Source organism: Phalacrocorax carbo, chromosome 11 (genome assembly GCF_963921805.1).
Source record: "Phalacrocorax carbo chromosome 11, bPhaCar2.1, whole genome shotgun sequence".
NCBI lineage: Eukaryota > Metazoa > Chordata > Aves > Suliformes > Phalacrocoracidae > Phalacrocorax > Phalacrocorax carbo.
This window is the reverse complement of record NC_087523.1, coordinates 24,439,461-24,457,200: the sequence shown is the minus strand read 5'-3', so window position 1 is coordinate 24,457,200 and position 17,740 is coordinate 24,439,461. Positions and strand designations below refer to the sequence as shown.

General features: G+C 62.2%; 1 protein-coding gene across 2 annotated transcripts; it reads right to left on the bottom strand.

Annotated features, from left to right (window-relative positions):
• Window positions 1-853: 853 nt before the first annotated feature.
• Window positions 854-17,479, bottom strand: TSC22D3 (TSC22 domain family member 3). Of its 2 annotated transcripts, none has more exons than XM_064463538.1 (3): window positions 17,011-17,479; window positions 2,734-2,785; window positions 854-2,137 (listed from the first exon to the last, which is right to left on the bottom strand). In XM_064463538.1, the coding sequence occupies exons 1-3, from the start codon at window positions 17,331-17,333 to the stop codon at window positions 1,892-1,894; spliced, it is 621 nt and encodes a 206-aa protein (XP_064319608.1). In that variant the 5' UTR covers window positions 17,334-17,479; the 3' UTR covers window positions 854-1,891. The 2 variants fall into 2 exon arrangements, with proteins under 2 accessions (XP_064319608.1, XP_064319609.1); XM_064463539.1 differs by lacking the exon at window positions 17,011-17,479 and adding an exon at window positions 3,139-3,319.
• Between the last annotated feature and the right edge of the window lie 261 nt (window positions 17,480-17,740).

Sequence of the window (17,740 nt, the reverse complement as noted above, 5' to 3'; positions counted from 1 at the left end):
AGGGCTAATACTGCACCTAGCTTCAAATATCATGCCAGCCCAGGGCTCTGCCACATACCTCCTGGCTCTCCAGGTACCCACCAGCCTTTGACCCTCACCCAAATGTCATAGCCATCCAGCATCCCCAGAGATGGAGGGTTGGACTTGATGATCCTAGAGGTCTTTTCCAACCTTAATGATTCTATGATTCCAGGGTTGTGGGTTTTTTTTTTGCCCTTTCCCACCTACCCCATGGGGTTGAATCCAAGGCTGGCTGTACTATAAGATAGGGTTGGGGCACCCTCAGCCCCCATCCAGCACTGTCCAATTTAGCTGACCCATCCTCTGACCCTCACTCTGTGTTTCAAGATGGTTTTAAAAAAAATCAATAATGTCTGTATAAAGTAAGAGAAAAAAACACCAGAGGAAGACCAGAGCTGTGCTGTGGATGCATACAACTCCACACAGCCTGGGAAGAGCCTCCTCTCTGCTTGCCCTGCACACACTTCTGGTCACAAGCATGACACAGAGGACAAACACTTGCAGGCTCAGGGCACCTTTCCCTACAACACACCCAGCCCCCCAGAGGATGCCTTCTCACAGTTCCAAAATCCCATTTTGGCTCAACCGGGGCGGTTTAGGGGGAACTGACACCCCCCACCCCCCTCTCCCAAAGGTGGGGAGCTGCCAGGTTTTCCCAGCTAGGAAATAGCACCAGCCCAGCCCCCAGCAGGTCTGCAGCACAGTGTCCTCACCAGTCCCATACCAGCAAGCCCCAGCCCCTTACCTAGCGACCCACCCGCCCCACCCCGCCACCCCCCTCTCCCCAGCATCTCTCCCTTCCCAGGCAAAGACACACAGCTTGGGGCACACATTCATATAAAAAGTAGAGTTTATTGCCATTTCTACCTAGATTTACACAACTGTATCACCGCTTCCGACGTCAAAAGGGACGTCCCGTCACTTCTCAGAGCTGGCCAGGGAAGGTGGGGAGCCCAGGAGCATGGGCCAGCTCCCCCCAACCCAGCAGGCTGGAGCACAGCCCCTGTCATGGCTCTGCCCACCAGTCAGTCCAGATCCTCCCAGCGCTGCCGCACAGCTCTGTCACGGTGCATGTCAGAGAGGGGTGAATCCATCCCCTCCTTCAGGCTGCTCACAGTGCTGGCCACCTAGTTACAGCCGCTTGCTGTTCCAGTCTTGCCTTGAATCCCCCAGCTGTACAGAGATGGGCACGGCTGGCCCAGAGCAGGGCACCCCACAGCCTTGTGGGCACTGCTCATGCATGTATTTATACATAGATACAGCTACAGAAGATGCCCAAACTAATAAAACAAGCTTTTTTTCCTTGTAATCCCCACACTGATGTGCGTACAGCCATGCACTAGACCACAACTGCCACCACCGGTGCTGCTCAGTCAGGTTTGGATTCCAGCATGCTCCTGGGTGGCGAGTGGTACAAATCTGCATTGCTCACTAAACGACGGTGTTCCTCCAACATCAGGCTTTGCCAGAAAGAGACCCCCCCCGCACAGCGCAGCAAAGGCACAGGACTCAGCAAACGCTCCTTCCAACCGTGGATTCCCATTAAAGTGCCAAAGGCCACCTGGCACTGGCAGGGTGTTGCAGACGCCCAGGTTTCAGCAGAGCCTGGGACGGGCAGGCTGCAGATTTACTCCTGGCACATGGCGGGTTGGATGGGGAGGTGTCAGCTGCCCGCGTCTCCCTCGCAAAAGAGCATCCTCATGCAGGAGACAGCCACTGGCTCTGCTGGCTGGCCAGGGTTGCCCAGGGCGGGCGCGGCTCAGCGCCGGGGTCTGGCAGTCCTTCGTGTGAGATGAAGGCGGAAACGATTTTGCAGGAGATTAAGTAGAAAGAGTTCTGTGGCTCTGCCCACCCCAAGGACAGAGCCACCTTACACCGCAGAGCCCCCGGAGTGCTGGGCTGGGGCAGCTGCCCCAGGGCTCTGCTCCTCCAGGCACAAGACCTCCGTGGGGAGCCGGGACTGGAACTTCTCCAGCTGCTCAGGGCTGGCGAGGGTCTTCAGGAGGCTGTTTTCACGCTCCAGCTGAGAGTTTTTCTCCAACAGTTCTTTGATTTGCTCTTTTAAGACCTCCACCTCCTCCCTCACTGCATACATCAGGTGATTTTTCACAAGATCCTGCAAAAGATGGTTGAAGAGACTGGTCAATTAACTGTTATGCCCTGGGGGTTGCTCCCACCCTGCCTCACACAGCTCTGCCCCCAGCCACTCGCCAAGTGCCACAAAAGCTGTTTTCCTAAAGGCCGTCCCTCTCCACACCACCCTCAGCACCCATGCCAGGGCTCGGTGCTTACCCAGTGTAGTCCCCCCAGCATCCATAGCATCCCTCAGGACGCCCATCTCCCAGGTCTCGCTGCCTCTAGAGGCACTCTCCAGCTCCACATCCCCCCTCCCTTGGCGGTTTGGCAGGCTGCAGCTTCCTATCACCCATGGGGCCTGGCTTGGTCACCCCCATGTCCCCGGAGGGTCCTTCCCAGATCCCCCCTCGGCAGGCTCCCTGCGCACTGCGGCGCTGCTGGAGCCAATGAGCTCAGCCAGCTGCAGCAGCCAGACAAAGGAGCTGCTCTGCCCAGCAATAGGCTGGGGAGCAGAGATGCCCCTCTCCGGGCAGAGCACCCACCCGGGGTGTGGGGACCCCCCTAAGCAAGAGCACCCCACCCGGGGAGGGGGTGTCACGGATCGAGGGGCACGGGGGGAGCAGCACTGCGGCTCACCATTGCCTGCTCGATCTTGTTGTCGATGGCCACCACGCTGGCTCCGGAGGCACTGGAAGAGAGCAGAAAGGCAGAGCGTTAGCAGCGAGCCCCCGAGCCCCTCCTTCCCCAGGGATCCATGCACCAGGACACCTCCCCACCCCAGGCTGCAATGCACCGGGGCTTCCCCCTTCACTGGGTGTCAGGGCACCGGTCCATCCGTCCCCTCCCCTCCAGAGCAACAATGCACATGGACCCCCCTCAGCAGGGGCAATGCAGCGGGCTCTCCCGGGGCACCGATGCACCGCGACGCCCCTTCACCCAGGGCAAAGCACCCACCCCCCCGAGCAGCAACGCGCTGGCCCGCCCCGGGCCGCGGCGAAAAACGGCGGGACGGATCGCGGCCGGTACCGGGGCTACCCCTACCTGTTGTCGAGCTTCACGGAAACCACGTCCCCCCCAAGCAGGGAGGAGAAAAAGGAGATGGAGAAGTTATGGAGTTGGTAGACAGCCACCTCCATGGGGGACTGGTACATGCCGGTGCTCATGGCTACGGCTACGAGAGCGATGCGACCACACCAGACAGAACAGGGAACACTGCAGCTCCCCCCCCGCCGCCCCCACTTATATCGGCGGCGCCCGCCCCGTCGGGAGGTGCCAGCGCGGCCGGGCCCGCCCCCCGCCCCACAGCGCCGCGCCCGGGACTGCTCCGGTGCTGCGCCTCGGTCCCCCGGTACTGCACCCCCCGGCACAGCACCCTTGCACCCCACTGCCGCCCCTCTGCGCCTCCCCGTTTCACCCCAGCACAGCACGGCCCCTTCCCAGTACAGGACGGCTGCCCCCCCAGTACTGTGTCTTCGCGAGTCTGCAACTCTGTACACTCACTCCTGCACACCCCTGCCTTCTGCACCCAGCGCCCTGGCACCGCATCCGTCCCACCACCCCACATTCACCCGCAGCCCACATGCCTCAGCACCCCACTCCTGTGCTTGGGGGACTGGGAAAAGCAGGACACACGCTTTGCATTTGGGGTGCACCCCTGCAGGACGCCGCACAGCACGATCCGCCGGGGGGCAAAGAGGGGGGCGAAGGAACCGGGGCAGCCATGGGCGGGCAAAGCAAAACCGGGAGTGCAAAACAAACCCGGGAGAGAACAACAATACCGGCGTGCAAAAAAAACAAACGCCGGGGTGCAAAACAAACGCCGGGGTGCAAAACAAACGCCGGGGTGCAAAACAAACGCCGGGGTGCAAAACAAGCGCGGGGCCGCCCGCCGGCCCCGCCCCGCCCTTGCATAAGCCTCCGCCGCACCGGGACCGCGCTCCGGCCGGGGGGGGCCGCCGCCCCGCGGGCACGGCCGGCATTGCAGCCCCTCCGTGCTGCCTTCCGAGCTGCGCGGGGAGGGAGCTTGGGGCGCGCCATGGTGTCGGGGGGATGCTGGGGGTGCACAGGCCGCTCTGCGCTGAGTTTGCGCGGAGCGGCCTCCCCGCGTGTGCACACGCGTGTGCAAGCACCGTGGGCGGAGGCAAGGTCCCCCCCAGGACGCCCCTCCCGACATGGGGGGGCTGGGGCTGGCATTGCCCACCGCGGGTGATGCTCCCCCTGGGCTCGGCTGCCCTAAGCTCCAGGGCTTATCCCTGCTCTCGGACCGGGACCTGGTGGACTTTGCCCAGCACCCGGGCAGTCCCCTCACTGTTGCCGACCCCGCAGGGCTTGTCCTTTGCAAGCCAGGGTGGGTGCTGATGCTGACCGAGAGCCCGCGAGAAAGTCCGTGCCACTGCGCAGCAAGTGAGAAAGCATTAGTGCTGGTAGGGGCATGTGCACCCCAGAGATTCTACAGAGGACCCCAAACACCCTGAACCAGGGGATGCTGACGGTGCCCGGCACCTGGCTGGTGGGTGCCAGCATGGGGAGCGGCCCAAGGGCCCCTGGCTGGTGGGCATGCTGCCATGCCCCTTCCTTGGGGAAAGGGCTGAGGGTAAGCAGAGGGCTATTTCCCCATCAGAAGGGCAAACTGTAGCACGGTGCAGCATGGCTGCTTCTTAGAGCAAGGCCCTGCCAGTTTGCTCCCCTACCTCCCCAGGCAGGATGAGGACCTGAGCGGCAAAGGACACGGGCACCCTGTGTAGCACGCTGTGCTGCCCATGAACCATGGCTGGGCATGTGCAGGTGCCCCAAGACACACAGGTTTGAAAGCATCTTCTCCTCCCCAGTGGGGGGATTGCATACAGGAAGGGTGCTTCTCCCTGCAGGGGGACATGTGGGACCTGTTGGTCCCTCCGTCTATGGGAGGGATCCTCCACATACCCCCGTGCCAGCACCAGCCTGGCCCATGCAAAGCTGTTGGGCAGGGGCTGAGCAGGGGTTGTTCCCCTGCAAGCCCCAGGGATGGCACATGTCCCCCCCACCCTCCCTGCGCCCAGAGCCTACTCACCAGTCCCTCCTCCTGAAGAGGCTTGGAGAGTATGGCGGCCGGAAGGCCATGCCAGCGCCTGCCACCCCTCTCCAGCCCCTCTGCTCCCCGGTGGCAGCCCAGCGCTCCAGCAGCAATACCAGCTCTGCCCGCAGCCACGTCCCCCTGGCCCGCCGGGTGGCAGGGACAGCCTGCGTGCTGGCCGCATCTCGGGGCCACGGGCATGGGGTAAACACGCGGGGCAGATGACCTCAGCCACGCTCAATCATCCCTTTCAGGGGCTGGCGGGCCAGCGTGCCACCCTGAGCCGCGCGGGTGCTGAGCGGGGAGCGGGCAGCTGCCCCCCTCCACAGACAGATGAAAGGCGCTCTGTGTGTGCTTGTCCCCAGGGTGGCTGGTGGTGGGCAGGGTGGCAGCCCCCGGGACACGGGGCACAGCTCTGTCCCCTTGGCCAGGACAAGCCCAGGCCACCCACACCGGGGGTCCTGTGACTCGTTTTCCCATCGCAGTTCAGGGAAGGTGCCCATCTCAGTGTGGAGAGGGTAGAGGGGAAAAGGGGAGAGGCATTTTCTCTCCCACAGTTGGGCTCATCACTGGTTGTGCCACCTTATGTCTCCTGCACAGAGATGGGGAGCAGCATGGAGGTAGGGTGGGCAGACCTCAGCCTGCCCCTAGCCCTGGCAGCCATGCCTCAGTTTCCCCACTTCCCCATCTACTGTGCTACAGCACCTGCAGACCTGGCCCAGCCCCCTTCCCAAAGGAAAGCCCTAAATTGTTAGTGCCAGGGACCACAGGCTTCAGGACAGACAGACCGGAGCCTGGCTCAAGGCTCTTGCCCCCATGTCTCTGGGGTCCTTGGCCCTGCCCGGACCCTTCCCAACACGGCACTCAAGTACCAAGTTCTGAGGAAAAGCTGGCGAGTTCCACAGCTGCTGGAGCAAAGTGGGGAAGTGCAGCAGCACAGTACTTTGGGAGGAAATTGCTTCAGCTCTGTCACCTCCAGTATTTTTCCCATGGAGCTTGGACTATTGCAAAAATAAACAAAAGTAAGTCGCTGTCTTCCCTGCTGCCCCTCCTGGGGTCTTTCCCAGCCCTGCACAGCCCTGACCACGGCCATCACTGCTTGGGGCGCAGGCTTCCCAGCTGTGAGGCTGGGAAGGATGCTGCCCTCCTCCATAAGACCCCCAGGAGAGGAATGCTTTTTAGGGATGGAAGTGCAGAAGACTCTGCTTTCTTTTTCCTTCCTGGGACTTAATTAATGAGGAATCCTAAGGCAGCCGTCTCGGCGGGGGCAGATGATGCTGGGAACAGGGCCTGCCTCCTCTCCCTGGCACAGCCTCAGCAGGGAGGCAGCCCACCCCCTGCAGCTCCTCACCTGCACATCCACTTGGGGGATGAGGCTTCTGCTGCAGGCACCCTGGATGTGTTGCTGGGTGCACACAAACACGGGCACACCTTGCAACCCGTACACTCATGCACACATGTGCGAGTCCTGCACGCACATGCACGTGGACTTGCACATGCACACCCTACAAGCACGCCCTCCTGCATGCATGCCAATGCATCCTGCATGTGCGCTGCAGATACCTCCCCCTGCACATGCACACGCTGCCCTGACTCACAGCTGACGCAGACACATACCCGTGCATACACACATGGTGTCGGCAGTGCGGCGTGGGGGCAGCCCAGCTGTCCCCTTGTGCAGGGGGGAGGCACCTCCAGCCCACAGCACGGCCCCAGTGCAGCCCAACTGGCGCCTCAGAGGCGGGAGCAGCAGCTCGCAGCTCTCTGCTGGACCCCCAGTTTGTGCTTGGCTCTCCCCAGGGATCCGTATGGGAGCCCCTGTGGGCTGTCCAAACGCCTCCCACAGCAGCAGAGTCCTGCGTGGGGCTCCAGCTGTGCCCCAAGCAGTGGGGGGCCCTTTCCCAGCCCCCCGTGGCCCCAGCAGACAGCCTTGCTGGGCTGCTGGCTCCATTCCAGCAGGGCTGCTGGGATCTGCTTCCTCTCCCACCACCCCACTCCAGCTCCTTCAGCGCCAGCCAGCAGCAGAGCAGGGTGGGCAATGTCCCTCCTTGCTCTTCCTAAAGCGCAGGGGGCCATGGACTTGCTGCTACCCTGCGGCACCAGAGGCCGTGGTGATGGGTGCCCTGGAGTAAGCTGGGCAAGAGGGGCCAGTGGTGCGAGCTACATCCTTGGGGCAGCAGCATGGCAGCTCTTGCCGCAGCTATGGGAGGCTCGTCAGGCAGGGCTCTGGCTCGTGCCTGTGGTTATTTTGGGAACAATAACAGCAGCCACGGTACAGTGTAATTGTGACAGTAATTGTTGCACTTTCTGGGGGGAAAAAAAAAACCCGTGGCTGTCACTGAGCGTCTAGGAGATGTGGTGAAATGTGGTGAAATGGCTATTTGCTGGTGTCACCCCTATCAATGGCCCTGCAGGATACCCCAAACCTGCTAGCAACCCCTCGGCAAGCCCACACACAGCCTGTGCCCCAGCCCAGAGATGCCAGCCCTGATCACCGGGATGACTTTTAGTGACCATCCCCTCCTCTGCAACAGGACGCAGAAGCATGAATGCAGTTGGGCTGCAGCCTCCCACAGGGCTAAGCCTGGCTGGAGCAAGGGATGACAAGGAGCAGGATGATGGGATCATCTCTCGCCTCCTGGCACCCCACACCCACACTGTGTTGTGGGTCAGAGGACACGGCCCCATGCCCACAACCCCAGGGACGAGATGTGCTATCACACTGAGCCTTGTGCACTGAGCCCATGCAAGGTACGGTGGTGCCACACACGAAAGGATGCCCTCGCCCTGCCAGCTGCTGGTGGGAGCTGGAGGAACAGCCAGTGCTGCAGGAGCAGTCCTGGCTCCTCAGCCTCTGCTCTCCCCCAGTTCCAGGCCATTCTTGCTGCTCTGTGGCAGCATTCCTGGCTTGCTCTCTCCCAAGGACTGTGTTCAATGGGAGGAAGGCCCTTCAGAAGCTCTAAGGCGTGGGAAATGTGTATTGCCTGGCCTCGGAGACACTGGAGAGCAATACGGGAAAGGCGCAGAGCCAAAGCTGCCCAGGCTGCTCTGCGGAGCCAGATCTCCAGCTCAAAGGGTCAGAGCAGAGTGGGAGAGGAAAAGCCACTTCTTGCAAACACGCAGCTAGAAAAACTCTGCCTTTCACAGCCTGAAATCCTGCAGCTGGGGCTGTGAAAGCCAAGGGGACTGGGGGTGCCAGCACCAGGGCCAGCCGTGCCCTGCAGGAACTGAAGGAGGGGTGGCCAGGGACCACGCTGATGTTTGAGGCTTGTGGGAAGCCATAGTGGGAAGGTCTGGGTGTGGGACAGGTCTGTGGAGCCCCCAGTCTTGCCCGGTAGCCCAATCCTGGTGCTGGGGAGGGAGAGGTAATGCCAGGGGGCTGCACACAGGCAAACAAGCAGCTGTGTCATCTGCTGTCCCACTCTGCAGTCCCACTCCCAGCATCCGAAACTGCACCTGACTGCCCTATAGTGCTGGCATGGGGCTGCTGTGCCAGTCCCAAGGGCTGTGGGACCAGAGCTGCCGGCTGCCGGAGCACACCAGTTGGCCAGCTCTTGGCTTCCTCATCCCGATGGTGTCCTGGCCAAGCTGTTAACTGCAGACTTGGCACTACCCCTGGCTCAGCCAGTGCCTTCCAGGGCCTGCGTGGGACCATGGAGGCCTCATGCAGCCAGGATCCCTGTGACATGGGAATCTGGTTCATGCTCACCAGAAGCTTGGAGGGCTTATAAATCCCTTCATGCAAGGTATGTGCTGCTCCAGAGCAGAGGGCAACCCCTCCTGGGTACATCCGTAAGGCAAGCCCCTCCCTGCAAAGTCAGTGCTGCTGGCTTTGCTAGACCTAGTCCCAGCCCCAGGGCTAGGGAACACCAGAGCAATGGGGAGACCTGTTCAGGGCGGTCATGGCTTCTGCAATTCTGGGGAAGCCCAGGAAGGATTTGCAATCAGGGAAGGCCAATGGGGAACCTGTACTCCCTTTCTTCACCACTGACAGAGGCAGAGCAAGCTCCCATGGGCGGCAGGGACCTGAGGAGTGCCAGGAGCTGTGGGCAGGGGACACGGCTAACACCCCCACAGGGCAGCGGGGCACTGGCAGGGATTGCGGAGCGGGGACTCCTCCAACCTGTTGGGCTGCAGGCAGTGTGGGGTGGGAGGAGGGAGCCCTGGCAGGCTCCCTTGTCCAGCTGTTGGGCTGCCTGCTTCCTCTGATAAAGGTACTTGGCTGTACTCCCAGTTCTGTGTTTTCTGGCGTGCGAGTGCACACCCCAGAGCCGGCCTGCTGAGAGCTGCAATTTTTCTTTCTCTAACTTTTTCACCAGCCCCCCTTCTTCCTCCCGTGCCCCCCACCCAGCACGCCCTGGTAGCAGCTGGTAGCCCCCAGCAGCATTGCGAGGAGGGAGGTCAGAGATGACCCGGCTCTGGCACAGCCCTGTCTGCGATGCTGTACATAGGAAGCCCCCGAAGCCATGGCTTCCCCAGGCATACCGGGGTAGGAGGGGAAGAGGAAAAAGGGCTGATCTGCTTATTACAAGCCCCGGACTGTGCAGCCCATCCTCCTGCCTTGCCTGTGTTGTTGACACCAGCCCCACGCTACTGCCTGCACAGCTTGGGCCTCCCCAGCAGGCGCCCTGCCAGGGGCCATGCAGCAAACCTCGCCACCCCGCTGCCCACCTGGCCTGTGCAGGGTCCCACAACCACAGCATGCCGGGGGGGAAGGTGTCAGGTGTGGCACAGCCCAGCAAAAAACCTGTGGTGTTGCCACAAGCATCGTGACTGGCTGCGGTAGGGAGGGGAGCAGAGCTGGTCCCTGGCCACACTCCCTGCCTCTGGCGGGTTAGGGATGCCCAGCCCCAGGGAGGATGGGCAGACTGAACCCTCAGCAGAGTTTTCATCCACAAATCTCTCTGCAGAGCAAGCATTTCACACCCACAGGCCCTGTGGGGTGGAGTCCCATAACTGAACTCCATGTTATTACCTCCCTTGGTTAGCCATGACCTATCCCGCAGGTCTCCTGCCAGCCCAGGCTGTGAACTTCAGGCCTGTCCTTGTTTCATAGGCCACTGTATCATCTCAGACAGTCCCAGGTGTATCGTCCCCAGATCCTAGCTGCCCTTCTCCGGCCAGGTTTCAGGGAACTGGGGACAGAGCAGAGGTGGCTGTGATGCTGAAGGGACCCCCTGCAACACCAGGGCCACCCAGTAACCTTGAACCCCAGAATGTGTGGCAGGCAGGGGATCCCTGAGCCCCTTCCTGGCATGGAGCTGGCTTTTCTGGAGATCCCCAGCCAGAGAGGAACCCCAAGGCAGGGCCTCCAGCATCCACCAAAAGAAATCCCAGACCAGTTTGCAGGCAGGAGCGGGCGCTCCGGAGCCACGCTCGGCACTGGCAGCTGCTGCCCTGCGGCGTGCGGGAGGGCCTGGATCACTAATTGGAAGGCAGCTCATTATATAATGAGAGGACAGAGGCTGGGAAGCTGTGAGAGAGCAGTGTGTTGGCACCCTGTGCAACCAAAAGCTGCTTTTCCAGCCCAGACTAACCCACATTCAAGGAAACCCTTGACTCCTTCACCTTCCCCTTTCAAAGGTGCCTGCGCTTTGTGCTCTCCTGCCTGGCCCGACAGGCATGCTCAGGGCGAGCCCCAGCCGCCCCTCGACGCACCTTCCCCACAGCCGGCTGGCTGGACCCAGCAGGGGGGTGCAAAGCCCAGCCAGACACAACCTGGTATGGGTCAGGAGTGGGAAAGGAGCCGAACTCTGCCGGTGTGTGAGCCAGCCGCTCCGCAGGAGGTCAGGCAAGGACGCGCACTGGGACTGCACAGTTTCAGCAGAGCCGGTTATTAATACCCTGCCTGGCCTTTGCGAAGAATCCTGGGCATTTTGAACGAGGGACACTTTGTTAAAATCCTTCCCTTGCTGACATTTCAGAACAATAACAACATGAAAGACAATAAGCTGCCGGCGAGACATGTACCTGTGGCACTGCCACGGCCCTCTGTGCGCCTGGCCTTGGCTGCCAGCCGCCACCTGGCTCGTGCCAACCCTTGGGACAACCTGAGACTGTCCCCTGCCTCCAAACTGCCTGGAGCAGATCTGCTCCATGCCATGGGGGGATCACAGGGATGGTTTCACTTGAGGCCACGGGGGTGTCTTGTCCTGCCCCATGGCATCAGCCACCCCGCTGCCCACCCAGGCAGGGCTGCGATCCCCAGGGGAGTCGCAGGCAGGGCGTGGTGAGGACTGGCTCACACCTAACCCCTGGGCCAGGGGGTCAGCAGGGCAGGGAGTGGCCCAGGGCTTCTGCTCTGCCATTGGAGTCATTCTGCAGCAAAAGCCCCTCAAATCTATCTCTCTCTCTCTAAGCACACAGAGGGGATGATGAACTCCTGTCCTGAAGCCAGTAATGTGCGGCACCTGGATAAATATAACTTGGAGCTCATCAGCGAAGCATGGCTTCAGGACAGGTTGCGGCCTTTAACGTCTCTCCAGCCCTCACCCTGCCCCACCACACAGCCCGGGGTATCCTCTGCCTTCTGCAAATGGGGTCTCCGTCACTTCCCAAGGGCAGGAACCGTCCGGACCCTCTCTCCCCTTGGCAGCCACCTTACAGTGCGTATACACACACCACTGTCACATCCCCTGTGCACACATGCATCTGCCAGTTTCTGCCGATAAGTGCCCTGAACCCCTCTCTCCCACACAGGTCATGGTGCTCCCCCAAAATACAGGGTCAGCTTTAACCCTCTCTGTGCTGGGAGGCACTGGGTCCCAGCACAGAGGAGCACACCAGGGGCACAGCACGCCTGCAAAGACATTGCGCACAGCACCTGTGTCTGCCGTGTGCCCCGGTGGGAGCGGAGATGCCGGCCAGGCTGTAAAAGGCTTCCCCTGCGTGCAGTCCCAGCCCCAACTCACAGATGAGCTCAGCATTAGTGGCCTCAACACCATCCAGAATAGGGCCATGCGGCCCCAGGGAAGGGGGGAGCACAATGCTGGGACCAGGGCAGACCCTTGTAGCCTGCTCCAACTCCAACCTTTTCCACACCTAAAGTTCAAAGCTTGAAACAAAACCTGGCCAGCATTTTCCCCACGGGGCAGCGCTGCCCATCCCTGCCCGCCCTTGGGACACGTACACCCTGCCTGCTCGGAGCAGGGCACATGCCCTGGCACACAGGCAGTGCTGCAGCATCCACAGGAGGCCAAGGTGATGGGTTTCTGCATAGCTGGTGTTATCATCGTTAGACTTCAGCTCAGCTGTGCCAGGCCCCCTTGGCCACAGACATGTGGCCAGGGGCAAATGGTTTAATCCTTCGTGCTGGAGGTGCTGAGCAGGACTCTCCTGTGTTCCAGGGCATGCTGGGACTTCTCCTTGCTGGAGGGAGCTGGGTCTCACAGAATCAGGCAGGGGCAGGTATGGTGCATGGTGCCAAGTGTGGTGTGCCACGGCTGAGCCCAGTGCTGCTGGGCTTCCCCAGCCAGGAGCCCCGGCAAGCCTGGCCTGCAGGGACATCGCCCTGAAGCCTGCTGGGTCACAGGGTGGGGTCCCAGGGTGGCAGGATGCCTGTGATGGAAACCAAGGCGGGCACAGCAGACTGGCTGCCTGGCACCCACCAGGCAGTGGGAGGATTTGGGCACGCCAAGGTCAGCTAGTCCCCGGAGCCAAGGCTCTTGCTACAAAAGCAAAAGCTCCCCAGCATCTTGCCAGTCTGCAAACTACGCTACAAGACACGGGTCAGGCCACGTGCAACGCTGTCCCACGAGAGCATAGCAAACAAATACCCGGTGCACCAGTCCCGGGTGGGAAGGGTGGCTCTCACAGCCACCTCCCCGGGCAGACCTGCCCCGCAGGGCTGGGGAGGGCAGAGCGGCCGGCGGGATGGCTCTCCAGTCTCACACCCACACCTCTCTCACGCTCACACGTGCTCCCGCGCGGCCCCTCTCCCTGTCAATGCCTCCTTGTTGCTCCAGCCCACTCGGTCAGCAGGAATGTGCTCCCCGGCCCCACCGCCCCGGGATGTCCTTTAAGCCCTGGCTCCATCTCCTCCTCCTGCATCGCTGCCACAAAGTGACACCCGATGGATGGGAACAAATGGTGCCATGCCACAAATGCCACCCTGGCACAGCTGCCTGGGCATCTCTTGCTCACTGGCCTGACCTTATGGTGGGAAAGGCAGTGTTGCCCAGCTTCTCCCGCCCTGATTCATCCTTCCCCCAGCCTCTTGGTGCAGCACAGTGCTCCCCCACCTCCTTGCAATTTCCTTGGCTTGTGCAGGACCCGGGGGAAGGTGGTCCCCATTCCCTTTCACAGCTCAGACCCAAGGATGGGTCATTGCTCACCCTGTTCGGTGGAGCAGAAGGTCCTGCAGTGCCCTGAAAGAGTCTGGCTGGGCAGAGATATCCCATTGCTGCCTGGAACGGGACGGGGCACAGGCTGACCAGGCTGCCAAATCTTATCCAGGAGAGCCTGGGCAAGGAGAGCTGGCACGGGCTGGTTGATGTGGGCGAGCGGTTTGACACGTATCTCCTCTCCCCACCTCAGAGCCAGGCGGGGCCCTGCTTGAATCACATGCCAGTATGCAGCTGGGAGGTGCTCTCCCCCTGCAGCACTGACCCCCTCCCATGTCACCAGCTCCCCTTAGCCCCCCCAGCCCCAGGAGAGGTGCCACACAGTCATGGGGCTGCTCTCCCCAGCTCACGCTTGGTCAGGCTCACACCCGAGTCTTGGATGAGCAATCTTGGGGTAACACTGGCATTGTGGAGGGATGGTGGAGACGTTTCTGCCCACAGTGCTGGCATCTGTGTGGAGATGCATCACCCAGCCTGCATGGAGGTAACTGGCCTCCCTCTCCCTGGTGTTTCCGTGCAAGCTTGGCCCCTTGGAGCTGTCCAGGTCTCCTTGGAGAGCAGTTCCTGATGCCCAATGTGAGGGCACAGAGAGGAGAAGCCCTTTTTAAATAGGATCCCGAGCAGGAAGGTTTTCTGCAGGAGTGTCAGCCTGGAGAAAATTGGTCCAGAGCATCCCTACCTTGTGCATCCCTCACAGTATCCCTGCAGTGAGCAAAGAGCACGGAGACCCTGGCAGGGACCACCCAGCCAGGGGAAACCCCCAGAGACAGGCTGGAAATGCTGAATGTAGGTTATCTAAGACCCCCAGCACTAATCTGACCCTGACTTGCAGAGACCAGGGCTTGATCCATCATGGGATGAACTGTCTCCAACAGCCCCAGAGCCAGACCTGGATTCCAGATGCAGCTGCTTGGTCCTCCTGTGCCATGCTGGACTTCAGCCACACACAAGTGTGCGCATCCACACAACCTCTCCCTCTTCCCATGCCAGTATAGGAGCACATCATCTAGAACAAGGGGCACAAACCTGCTCAGGTTCCCTGGTGCCAGCTGCAAGGGTGCCCTTATCAGGCCTGTTATCGGGGTGTACTCTGGCACCCACAATCCCCTGCTTTGTATGCTATCATTTCTTGGGTATCTTGGCTCATTCCCCAGGAGGAGAAAGTTCAGGCTGGAGCAAAACAACAGCAAACACGGGTGTAGGCACACCTGCCTCCAGTGCCCGGGGCTGTGCCCCTCGGCTCCCACGCGCCGTGCCACCCAAGGGCAAAGGGGGATCACCCAAGGAGTCTCCAGAACAGGCTGGCAGCTGGGTGCCTGGAAGCAGGGTGTGATGGAGGGACACCAGGGCTTCGCACCACACTGTGGCACAGCCTGTCATAAACAGGTATGCTCGGAGCCTCTCGGGACACAACTCACACCAGTGCACGGAGGAGAGGCTTGGGCACTGCAGCAAGGGGCACTAAGGGGCACAGAGAGGGAGAAACCGAGGTCCCCCGGCACCTCTGCTCGCTCCCTACCTCAGCAGGGTGGACCGATGCTTGCCAGGAGCACTGTGGCTCCTGCCCCAGCAGGGACGAGTTTGAAAGCAGCAAGCCATGCCCACATTGCCCGCCTCTCGCCCATGGGCACTGTCACCGCCTCCCCGGGCGAGCAGCCTGGATGCTTGGCTCTGACACGCAGCCCCGGCAGCCCGCACTGGGGAAGGTGCCTCGCTTCCCCTCTCCAACCATGATGCCAACTGGCTGCAGCCTCCTGGAGCAAACGGAAATCTCTCACTCCCGTTTTCCTCCCGGTTGGGTGGGTTTGCTGCTCGTCGTGCAGCCAGGAGCCCAGGCCGGGTGCCGGGTGCCTTGGCGGATGTCCCAGCTCCTCCTTTCCCACCTGAGCGGCAGCTCAGAGTTATGTAAGTGCAGGAAGAGCGTCTCCGCTGAGGATGGCTCAGAGGGAGCAGCCTGCTCAGTGTGAGACGCTGGCTGGGGCGAGGAGGCGTGCGTGCATCGCCTGGGTGGCTTGCACGCGTGGGGCAGCCACGTGTGAGTCCACCTGCTTCCCCGCATCAAGAGAAGGCAGTGGAGGGTGGCTTGCACACCCGTGCACAGCCCAGGAGCATGCCCACAGGTGCATGCGCATGCAGGGAGGGGAGGCGATGGTGAGGTGTCTGCAAATGCGTGGGTGCTGCCGCATGCCCCACCTGCACGCTACCCCACTCATGCCAGAGGAGTGAGCCCCAGAGCCGCTGCCTGCTCTGCCAGTCGTGCAGATGGATGCCTGCCACATACATGCCGATGGGCCACATGTCCCCTCAGCCCTGGGAGTGGGGGGGGTGTCTCCCACCTGCTGAAGGCACACACAGCTCTGGGTGCTACCACTCTCCGGCTCCCTGCGGCACCCCCTGGTCCAGCTCGGCTTGCCCAAGGCCGAGCTGGAGAGCCCAGGGCCTGCCAGCCAACAGCACAGGCTGCCTCACCAGCCCTCCAGGGTGGCCGGGCACCAGGGCCAGCCCCACTACAGAGCTGGAGGCACCAGAGCAGGACCTGAGACAGCTCTGTCCCCTCCCCGCCCCTGAGGTCCCCCTCATGAGGGCTGGAGACCCTGTGGGGCGGCAACCCCACGACCCCCCATTCAGTCTCCTCTGCCTGCAATGCCAGAGCAGGGGAGCAGGGAGGGACCCCGTACTCCTGACTTCCCCAGCCTTGACAGGGTAAAGCCCAGCCCTCTGGCAAGTGGATGGGACCAGCCCCAAGCACATCCCGCTGCTTGGGTGCAGATGGCCCCGTCCCAGAGCAGCCTGCTCTGAGCCAAGGGGGAGCAGCTTGGTCAGGGGCAGAGATGCTTTCCAGGGATGGGAAACACCACCCAGGCCAAATCTGTTTCCACTCAGTGTACTCCAGGGAAGGACAGGTAAGCTGCTGAAAGAGCAGGACCTGGCAGAAGGACTCTCGGACTCCCTACCCAGTTGCTCACTAACTTTAAAGGTGGCTTTAGAGGCACCACAGCTGTTTCCCAAGTAATGAGCTGCCCCTCTCCATGCAGGACTAAGAGGACGATGCCTGTTTGAAGCTGGACACTGTCCATGCCCCTGCAGGCAATGTCTGTGGGCAAGATGTAGCCAGGGAGATGAACACAGAGTCCAGGGGCCAAGACACACAGCTGGAGGTGGTTGTCGCTGCCCAGACAGAACAGGGCACCAACAGAGGGGCACCGCTGTCCATCATGGGGCAGAGCCACCCAGACCTGCACCCAGGACTGGGCTGGCACCACCCATGGTGGGCAGACCGGGCTCCCTGCCATGCGCGGCTGAGTGCTTCTCCCCACCTAGAAACCCCCAACACTGCCACCCTACCCAGCCCCAGGGTCACGTGGGTCCCCCTGCCCCTGCCAGCCCGGAGGGTCTGCAGGCCCCACGTCTTGTCCCCACACTGCCAGCGGCCAGCTTCCGAGCACACAGCCAACCCGGGTCCAGCTCCAGGGGCGTCCAGCACACGGGAGCCCCTCGGCATCCATCGGTGACACCCACCTGTGGAAGAGCAGGAGGATGGAGAGCAGGGTCTGGTCGATGTTTCTGTTGCAGATGCCCTGGTTGAAGAGGTAGCAGGGGTCCCGCACGACGGGCTCCAGCGAGTCCTGGCGCATGATGGAGCTCAGCTTGTCGGTGTTGAGGTTCTTGCCGACCAGCTGCTCCTGCAGCTGCCGGAAGCTGCTGACGGTGGGGCTGCCCAGGTTGTTGTTCTCGCCCCCAGCCCCCTCCTCCAGCCCGCTCCGGTTGGCCAAGTCCAGGCAGCAGCTGCAGCAGTCCAGCCCCACGGGCGACCGGCACTCCTCCACGGGCGACGAGGACATCCCGGGATCCCCCCGCGCGTTGCCACGGCGGCGCAACCGGGGCCGCTCCCGGGGCCGCGGAGGGCGAGCGGCGGCAGGACGCGCCCGGCTGCCGAGCGCCGCGTACGGCCGCCCGCCCGCCCCGGCCCCGCCGCCCGCCCCGCCCCGGCTCCGCCGCCCGCCCCCCGGGCACCCGCCCCCTCGCCGGTCCTGCCCCCGGCACACGCCGCGCGTGGGTCCCCGAGGTGCCTTCTGCCCCCCCCCCCCGGCAGCCTTGAGCTGGGGGGGGGTGCGCGGACCCCACCTGGCGACCCTCGAGGTGGCCCTGGAGAGGGTGGCGAGGGGTGGCGAGGGGCTGCCTTCTCCGGCGGGGACCCCCCTGCCCCTCTCTGTGCCTCCGGCGGGGGGGCAGAGGGGCTCAGGGAGGC

Bases quoted from the DNA above. Each gene is read 5' to 3' on its own strand.
- TSC22D3 (XM_064463538.1), bottom strand. From the start codon at position 17,333: ATGTCCTCGTCGCCCGTGGAGGAGTGCCGGTCGCCCGTGGGGCTGGAC. The intron at 2,786-17,010 runs GTGGGTGTCACC...GCTCTCTTCCAG, and splicing joins ATCCTCCTGCTCTTCCACAG to TGCCTCCGGAGCCAGCGTGG. The intron at 2,138-2,733 runs GTGAGCCGCAGT...CATCTTTTGCAG, and splicing joins ACAAGATCGAGCAGGCAATG to GATCTTGTGAAAAATCACCT.